The following is a 10,006-nucleotide window of genomic DNA, read 5'->3' as shown; positions in this document are numbered from 1 at the left end:
TTCTGTTTTTTCTTGTTTTTTTTTTTTTTTTGCATTTTCTTTTCTTTCTTGATCTGATTTTTAGTGTGCAGCAAGATAATTGTATAAATATGCATACATATGTTGGATTTAACATGTATTTTAACATATTTAACATATATTGGATTTCTTGCCATCTAGGGGAGGGGGTGGGGGAAAGGAGGGGAAAATTTGGAACACAAGGTTTTGCAAGGGTCAATGTTGAAAAATTACCCATGCATATGTTTTATTTATGTTTAATTTAAATATGTTTAATTTTTTAAAAGAAAATAAATAAATCAGTTCATAATAGTTATGTGGCACAATGGAGTCAAGAGGACTTGAGTTCAAATCCAGTCTCAGTATTAGCTATATAATCTTGGGCAAGTCACTTAATATCAATTTCCTTCAAAACAATACCATAAAAAGAATGACATATTACTGGAAATGTCCAAGAAGAAGCTGGATGATACTCTTAGATGATGTTGTTATGGGAATAAGGAATATGTTAGACTAGATACACTCAGGTTCTGTACTATTAGTAAGTGGCATCTAAGATATTCAAATTCCTGTTCCTTAATGAACACATTATAAATCTAAGGTTCATGAAGTTTTTTTTTCTTCAAAATATATATTTTTTTATAACTGTTTGATTATGCTCGGTTTTCTTTGTGATCCTACATGCTTTATTTTCTGTTTTTTAAAAACTTTTTTTTTTCTTAGAAAGGTTCCACAGACTTCATCAAAAGGATCTATGAAACAAATCACTACTTTAACCCATCTTTATGCAACCTATGGAAGAAGTGTCCCTCCCCACCAATTCCAGGATATAAAAGGAGAGAAGGAACAAGAAGGTTGTATAAAATAAAATGCTAGGTTTGGAGCCAGACAAGCCTACATTCAGAGTTTAGCTGTGCCTCTTTCTAATGTGTGATTAGGTACAAATCTGAGGAAAATCTGAGTATTTCCTTATCTATAAAATAAGATACCCCTGTCCCTATTTAAAAGATAGATGATCCCAAAGATCCTTTTCAGTTCTGAATCCAAGATAGCATAATCTAAAGAACTGACCCAGAATCTCAGTTCTAGGGACTGAAATTATATAAGATTCCAGTCCTTGAGATGGCTCAGAAAATTTCTCATTCTGAATATTATAATATATATATATATTAAGATAATAACATCAGAATCTGATGATCTGCTCAATACCTTAGATATCTAAATTATGCATTGCAAAACTGTTTGTGGCAGCCTTTTTCGTAGGGGCAAGGAACTGAAAATTGCGTGGTTGAATATCCACCTGTTGGGGAATGGCTGAACAAGTTATGGTAATGAATATAATAAAATATTATTGTTCTACAAGAAATGATAAGTAGGCTGATTTCAGAAAAGCCTACATGAACTGATGCTAAGTGTAATGAGCAGGACCAAGAGAACATTGTACACAGTAGCAACAAGATTATGTGATGATCAGCTGGGATGAACTTGACTCTTTTCAATAATGAGGTGATTCAAAGCAATTCCAATGGACTTTTTAGGGAAAGTGCCATCCAGATACAGAAATAAAACCGTGGAGTCTGAATGTGGATCAAAGGATAGTATTTTCGCCTTTTTTTATTGTATCCTTTCTCATTTTTTTTTCACCATTTTTATCTTATTTGTGTGTGTGTGTATTTGTGTGTGTGTTCAGCATGATGAATATGGACATATATTTATTTATTTATTTATTTTTAAAATAGCTTTTTATTTACAAATTATATGCATGGGTAATTTTACAGCATTGACAATTGCCAAATCTTTTATTCCAATTTTTCCCCTCCTTTCCCCCATCCCCTCCCCTAGATGGCAGGATGACCAGTAGATGTTAAATATATTAAAGTATAAATTAAATACACAATAAGTATACATGACCAAACCGTCATTTTGCTGTACAAAAAGAATCGGACTCTGAAATATTGTACAATTAGCTTGTGAAGAAAATTCAAAATGCAGGCAGGCAAAAATATAGGGATTGGGAATTCAATGTAATGGTTCTTAGTCATATCCCAGAGTTCTTTCACTGGGTGTAGCTGGTTCAGTTCATTACTGCTCCGTTGGAACTGATTTGGTTCATCTTATTGCTAAAGATGGCCAGGTCCATCAGAATTGATCATCATATAGTATTGTTGTTGAAGTATATAATGATCTCCCAGCCCTGCTCATTTCACTCAGCATCAGTTCGTGCAAGTCTCTCCAGGCCTTTCTGAAATCATCCTGATGGTCATTTCTTACTGAACAATAATATATGGACATGCATTTAGGAAAAATGCTGATATTTAGCCTATATCAAATTGCTTGCTCTCTTGGGGAGGGAGGAAGAGGGGAGTGGGAAAAAAAATTTGAAATACAAAGTTTTGCAAAGGTAATTGTTGAAAACTATCTTTACATGTATTTAGAAAAATAAAATACAATTTGAAAAAGAAATCTAAATTACTTAGGGAGCACTATCATATGTTAAGTAGAAGTTGGAGGCCTTATGCTACCTGGGACCTAATTACTTTGTGAATACCAAAGGCTTCCTTACAATTGGTTGAGCAGTGAGTCAGAGTCAGGAAGTCCCAATTCCTTACCCTTTACCCCTAGTGACTCCCTCCCCCACCAATAAAAAAAAAACAAAACATCCAATCCTAGAGTATAAAGTCAGATAATATAGGGCTAGTAAAGAAAAAAAAAAGTATGGTAAAGAAATGGGTTATAGAAATTAAAGGGACATACATCTAATATTCAGGTGTATTGAGAATGAGGCAGCTAAATGGTGAAATGGATAGCACACTGGCCCTGGAGTCAAGAAGACCCTGAGTTCAAATCTAGCCTCAGATACTTAACACTTACTAGCTGTGTGGCCCTGGGCAAGTCATTTAACCCCAATTGCCTTACCAAACAAGAAAAACAGATGTTTTGAGAACCACACATTTAAAAGTAGCCATTTGATCTTGTTACTCTGTAACTGGGGCCTCCTTTTAGCACCCATTTTCTTATTCCCTTGTTAACTTGTAATCTAGCATTTGTCTTCACTACTCTGTTGAAACTCCACCCTCTAATTGTAGGTCTCTTATTTTCTAGATGAGGAAAGAAAGACATAAGATTTGGGTGATCTGACCAAGGTTTCCTATATTATAAATGATCTCGCTTGATTGGCTAAGGTTTAACTCTGACTACCTTTGACCTACTTTCAGATAGATCCTGTCCCATTTATCCTCCAAGATATTTATCCTCCCTGCCCTCCCTTATTAAAAATAGGCTAAGTTTTGCTTTTATACCATTTTCATACTTGAATAAATGCGTCATCCCTCCCCCATGCAGTAAAACATTCCTTTGAATAGAGAATATAATAGAAAAAAGAAGAAAAAAGCATTATTATTTCAGTAAAACCAAACAGCATGTCAGTATTAATTGGAGAGTATAATTGACTGGACAGGACTCTCGTCTCAAATTATCCAGTCAGATAAAGATATACTGGGACCAAGGAAACCATGTTGGTCCCAGGCCTGTCATCTCAAAGAATGCAGCCTTGAATAAGAGCGGCCCCCTTCTTTAAATAACCCTAGAGACAAAGAAGGTAAAAAGGCGCGAAGGCCTCTGTCAGGTTGGGGGGAGACCATAACTCCTAAAAGCCCAGAGACAGGATGTCTGAATACCCAGAGATAAAGATGTCAGTGAGGTATCTTGGAATATTTTAGAGGGATATTGTAAATTCTTGAGGACAGGGGAGGGTCAGGAGTTCTGCTCTCTTGTTTATCTTGCTAGCAATTTATAACCTTAGAGTAAACGGTTCCCAGTCTTAATGGACCAGAGTGGGTTTTTCCGACTAAGGGGATTTAACAGAACAGCTAAGGAAACTGAGACAAAGGAAACTAATTCAGGGAAACCAAGTCAGAACAGTTAAAGAGAACTGAGGCATAACAAGCCAATATAAACAATTTTTTTTGGAATAGTCTCCCATTTCTACCAAGAAGATAAGAAGCCATATTTTTCTTATGTTTTCTAAAGGACCATATTTGGTCATTATAATTACACAGAATTCAGTTTGGAGCTTCGTTCTTTCATTTCCGTTGCTATAGTTATTGTGTAGAAACCTCTCTGATTCAGTTTTCTTGCTTCATATCAATTCTATATTACTTATGCTTCCCCCCTAAAATTTATTGTTTTCCATGTTCTCTTCCTTGCAGATGCCATTATTTATTTAACTATTCACTAATCAAAAGAGGAATCATGAATAGAATGCTTGAGTCAGAGTCAGGAAGTCCCAGGTTCAAGCCCCATCTTTGACATAGGCTGTCTATATGATCATAGTATCCTCTAGGACACTTCATAGGAATGTAAGTTGTACAGAGAAGGTTTCTATTTGCATTGGTAGAAGGGATTCTCTGATCTAGGAGTTCTTTATACCAATCACATCACAAGTTAAGTCCTCATTTCCTGTCATAGCTGCTGTTACACAAAAACTGTTATGAATATTTTAGCACATGGAAGATATATTTTTTTTCTGACTGTGACATGGGAATTGAATCTCTGGGCCAAACATTATAGACATTATAGTTGCTTTTAAAAGTTACAATTTCAAACACATTTAGATAATAGACAAGTTCATAGTTCCTGACCTTGTATTAATATGCCTGACTTCCCAGCCCTTCCATCATTGACTATTTCCATCTTTTTTTATGTTGCAAATTTTCTCAATATAGAATAAAATCTCAAAATTGACTTTATTACATTAATTTTATTATTAATGATTTGGCTCTGACAGTTTATACTTTTATTTACTTTGGAATATCATTAGATCCCATAAATTCATTTACCATCTTTATGCAGAACATTGAACCTATTTAAAATATCTCTCTTGATCTTCAATCCCAACTTTCAACCCCAAGTGAAAATATCCATACTTTAAAACATAAAAAAATTCAATATTTGAATTGCTGTTCAAAGCAGACCAGATCCTAGCTGTGTGATCCTAGGCAAGTCACTTAACCCCAATTGCCTTAGCAAAAAAAAAAAAAAAAAAAAGGCAGAGCAGACTTTCACATTAGTCCCAGTCTTCCATACAATCTACCTCTCATTTACCACTTATTCCAATTTCCAAAACATTTTTTATCTTTTCCTCATTTTCTCAATCTTTCCTTATCTCTCTTGTTTCATTCTCCTAACTCTAATAGGACTCAAATCTCCTTTATACCAGACTTCTATAGCCTACCTCTTCTCAGACATTCCCTTAATCACTTGGAAATTGTGATACCCCTGTGTCCAGTTTTTTTTCCCCTAAATACAACATCCAGCACTCATTGGCTTACCTCTATCTCTGGAGTACCTATGAGTTTGATGACTATTTTTTGAAACTCAAGAAGGAGGATGGTAATATAACCTCTTCCTTTGCTCAAACAGGTTTTCCATGAACTATTCTAATACTTTCTTGAATTCTGTGTTCTGACTTAAAAGAATGTTTCTTTATTAAGTCAATGAGAAAAAAGATAGAGACATAGATGGTAACTGCTAAGCCAGGGAAGGCTTTTATTATTATTATTATTATTATTATTTCTTCAAGATCAAACCACCATCCTTTTCTCCTTGAAATTGGAATGTTCTCTTTGGAGAGACTTATGAAAGGTAGGCATAATAATATCCCACAATATTCTTTTCTGGAACACAATAGCTTTTCTGGGAACACAGCTTTTCTGGAACACAGAATAGGAATAGAGAAAACAGAAACGAAGATGGGATACTGAATCCTGTTTTCTCTTCCCTATTTTCATCTCCACAGCTGGCATCAGGAATATTTTTTCTTCACCTAAGGAAGACACACAAATACCTTTTATTAATCTCACAGGTAACATGACAATGGGGAATGGAATTAAGTAAAGGGACATGTTGTAGAAAGGGAAGCTCAGGATTGGGGACTATCTATGATGATGCCTTTGTAAGAGAATGGATTAATGTTAGAATTCATTGATCATATATTTTAATTTCACCTTGATTTTCTCCATTTCTACCAATTCAATTTGTAAGGTTAAAAGTTAAAATTACTTGGAGGTATTTCTAGGGAACTTAGAGGTAATTTATTTCCTCCTTCACATTTTCCTATTCTTTGTGACATATGGGTACATCATACTTTTTAGGGTTGGTTCTAGATCACAATTGTATCCCATTTTGTTCTCTCTTTTTTCTTCTTACCATGGTTCTCCATACCAGGACACTGACCAATAGGCCATAGAGCATGGCCTTCCCCAGCAGGATCTCATAAAGGAAGGTGGCGGACTGGATACTGCGCTGATATGACTCTGATAGGATAAAGAACCCACACTTGTAAGCACACAACTCTGACCTCCTCTAGTCCCATATTGCTATCACTGATGGAACAAGGGAGGAACATAATCAATTGATCAATCCTTTTATCAATAAACATTTATCAAATACTTATTCAGTGCCAGGCACTGTGGTAAGCATTGGGAATACAAAAAAAAAAAAAAAAGGCAAAAGAAAACCCTGTCCTCAAGAAGCTTACATATATGCTCAAGGAATATCTGGGCTACAGTTGCTAGCAAAAGAGTAGGGAATAAGGAGAAAAGAGAAAAAGAGATTTACTTACCAGAGGTAAGACCACAATCTGAAAGAGAAAATTAGAGACATATTTGATAATTCTTGACTTTCCCAAAGATGCTGTCTTTTAAGGAAGTTAACATAGGTCAAATCATGACTATAGGTCTAGGGTAAAAAATAAATTATAAGGCAGAAAAATTTACATATGATATTAAATTTTGAATGCCTTTGGATTTAGCCTTTGCCTTACTTCTCTTTTTGCTACTACTTTGAAAAAAATACATTATGTTTATAATTGTGGGCAAATGGAAGGAGGTAAGGTCAGAGGGATGTTCTGTAGATTGTACAAGTTGCTAGTCAGGGGCTGCTATCTGCAAGACTCTGATTGGGGTTGAAGTAAAAAGGTTAGCCTGGGTTGATATCTAATTCATGAAGGAAAGGACCATGATTATCTCCAGAAGAATGTAGCCTCACTCTTTGTCTCTTTAGATCCATGTTGTCAAGGGAGATTGTTGGGAACAGATTTTCTTTCTTTTGTTTTCTGTATTTTTCATTCTGTTTTCCCTCTTTGCTTCGATTTTTAAATTTTCTTTCATTCTGTTCTTTTTGTGTATGTGTGTATGTGTGTGTGTGTGTGTGTGTGTGTGTGTGTGTATGTGTGTGTGTGTGTGTGTGTGTCTTACCTTCTCTGTGTCTCTGTGTTCTTTTCTGGTCTGTTTGCCCTCTATATCATCCCCACCCTTCTTCCCTCATGATATTTCTTACCTGCCTTTCCCCAGGTCTGGTCACTGACATTCTGGGTGACAGGTTTGCTCCCATTACCCTTCCAGTCCTCATCCTCTGAGATCCCATGGAACAGTACTTGGCAACGGAAGCTGTTCTTGGGATTGCGCCAGAAGGGAGCAGAAACCCGGAGCCGGCTGCTCAGTGAGTAGCTTGAATCATTCTTATAGGGCTGCTCCTTGGAAGGCTGAGGGTCTGTGCTGACTCCAACCTGGGTCTCCTGCCCATTCACCCACCAGCTCAGCTCCACCAGGTCAGGGTAGAAGCCTGTGGCCAGACAGACCAGAGTGGCCTTTCCCTTCTTCTCAATCTCTTCCTCAGATGGCTGAAACACAGTCACCTTTGGGGGAGTCACCCTGGTCAGGTCATCTGAAAAATGGAAAGGGATTGGGATTCAGGACTGGTCACAGAGATGCCTTTTTAGTCAGTGAAAGGAGAAAAGTCTAGCAACATTTATGCAATCTAGCATCATCTGCTAACTTAAATATATCAAACTGGATATCCCTTAGGCCTCTCCAAATAAAAAAACAGAATCCATTTTTTTCTATTCTGCCTTCCACAAATACCAGCCTCCTCAATTTATCCCCTTATATTCAAGGCTACCTTTCTCCATCCCCCCTTCCATCTCAATTTATCCCCGTATATTCAAGTTTTCTTGTAGTAAAACCCATTGTTAGGAGACGGGATAGTATGGAGTGTAGGAGTGGGGAATGGGTGTAACAAGGGAAGTCTCAGGGTGGTCTCTGAGATAGGGAAAATGAAGCTTTTCCAAAGCCATCTTCGGGGACAAATCCTCCCACCTAGAAATGCTACTAGTTGGGCAATAATTATGGGGAATCCCGAATGTGGGGTGGGGGATGGCAGACAGAGCGCTGGATAGGGGTAGCTTGGAGGGTGAATCACCTCTGCCCCGTAGCCCTCTCCTAGAAAAACTGGCAGAGACGAGTCCCGGCAACCAGTCCCCCATGTCTGCCGGGGCAGTGCCGGAGCCTGCCCCCTCCCCAACTCTCCCCACCACCCCCTAACCCTAATCCTCTGTGGGACAGGAGAAAATTTTCGTGGAGGTTGGAAATGGCGCCGCTTCTCGCTCTTTGCAAAGCTTTTCCCCAGCACTCTTAGACCCTGGCTAGAGGGGGCTCCCCTAAGCCAGGGATCGGCCAAGCTGTGGGGGATATCTTTCCAGACCTTCGATGCCCTGCATAAACCGCCCAAGGACACTCACCTATGACGACCAGCCGACTTCCAGGTCCAAAAGTCTGTGCGGCATTACCAGTCACAGCCCCCAAACCCCTCACAAAAACCAGCCTTTCAACCGTTCTGTGCTTTGCACTCTACTCTAGTGACATTGATTCTTTCCGGGGACTCCCTGCCTCCATCAGGACTTTCTATGGGCTTTCAGAGAACGAAGAGCTTGGAGCCCGTCCCAAAATAAAAGATGTCTGAGGCTCATAACCATACAGTCCCGCACACAGATGGACCTGGAGGAGAAGGTGTAGAGAGTCCCTGTTGTAGTCCCCAGCTCTCTGCTAGGTGAGAGCAGCTGCCAAGTCTGCCCTATTCCCTGATCACTGAGAGGAATTAAATGGGAGCAGAGAATAGTCTTACCCAGAACTGTCAGCCTGGTTCCGTCTCCAAAGTATAATTGTGAGCCGGCGTTAGCACAGCATCCAGGGCTACAGCTCAAACTCGGGATCGCTCCCGAAGGGCTTCCAGTTCCCATCAAGGGATCCTGGAAACCTCTGCGTCCCTCCCGCACCCTCCAGTCCGGCCGTTCCAGAAGAAAGGGTAAGGGGGCTAAGGTAAATTATGTTTGCATGGATACTACAAAGGTCAAAGTGCAGCCGCCATTTCTCCAACTCTTCCCCTTAAATCCCCGATCCCAATCCTCACCTACAACACTGAGCCTGGTCCCAGGTCCAAAGTGAAGCTCATTGTAACACAGTAGGAAGGGGATGGCCAAGAATTCTTCCCCATCCCCTAGAGGCCTCCCTTGCCTTTTAATTCCCTTTTCTTCTGACACTCTCCAGGGTCGTCAGCAAGACTGAAATAAGTGCATATAGTGGGGCACAGTTAAATTCAAATCAACATGAAAATAACATGGGCAATTACTCTTTGGGTTCTCAATATTGTGGAAGACTGCTCCTTATTTCATTGTATTACCTTATTAAATGTTGATTCCTCATCAGGAGGGATCTTTTGTGACTATAATGCCACAGAACTCTATCTATCCCTTCTGAATCAACCTCCTGGCTTATTCAAATCCAAAAGATTAGCTATCATATAAATCTGGAGATCTTGACCTAAAGCCATGAATTAGAGATAGTAATTGAGTTGTCAGTTGAAGAGAGAAAAGGATCTTGAATCTAAGGCTATATCTTAGATAGGAATCAAGAAAAGAGTCTCTCAGCTATTGCCTCTAGAGATCACCTTCCCCTCTACAAAACTGTCCTTTCAGTTCCCCCACAGAAGGAAGAGAGGGAGAGCAGTGGACATGCTCAGATTAAGGGATTTTTGTAAAGGCATTTCATAAATTTGAATCATTGTGTCACCACCCCCCAGTCCCACAATGATACAGCTTGCTACAAGAACAGTCCCTCCTCCTAATCCCCTTCCCTCAACCCAGAGGAAGTTTGGGGGTGTGCTTGTGGTAGAG

The 10,006-nt window shown here is 38.9% G+C and overlaps 1 gene segment (V, D, J or C); it reads right to left on the bottom strand.

The window, feature by feature from the left end:
- Positions 1–5,133: 5,133 nt before the first annotated feature.
- LOC105749019 lies at positions 5,134–9,207 on the bottom strand. The segment is given in 5 exon segments: positions 5,134–5,821; positions 6,205–6,311; positions 6,620–6,637; positions 7,336–7,722; positions 8,959–9,201. Coding segments are annotated over 5 exon segments (648 nt in total).
- Positions 9,208–10,006: the final 799 nt, after the last annotated feature.

This window comes from Sarcophilus harrisii, chromosome 5 (genome assembly GCF_902635505.1).
Source record: "Sarcophilus harrisii chromosome 5, mSarHar1.11, whole genome shotgun sequence".
NCBI classification, from domain to species: Eukaryota; Metazoa; Chordata; class Mammalia; order Dasyuromorphia; family Dasyuridae; genus Sarcophilus; species Sarcophilus harrisii.
The sequence above is the reverse complement of the archived record's forward strand: the minus strand, read 5'-3'. Positions and strand labels throughout refer to the sequence as shown.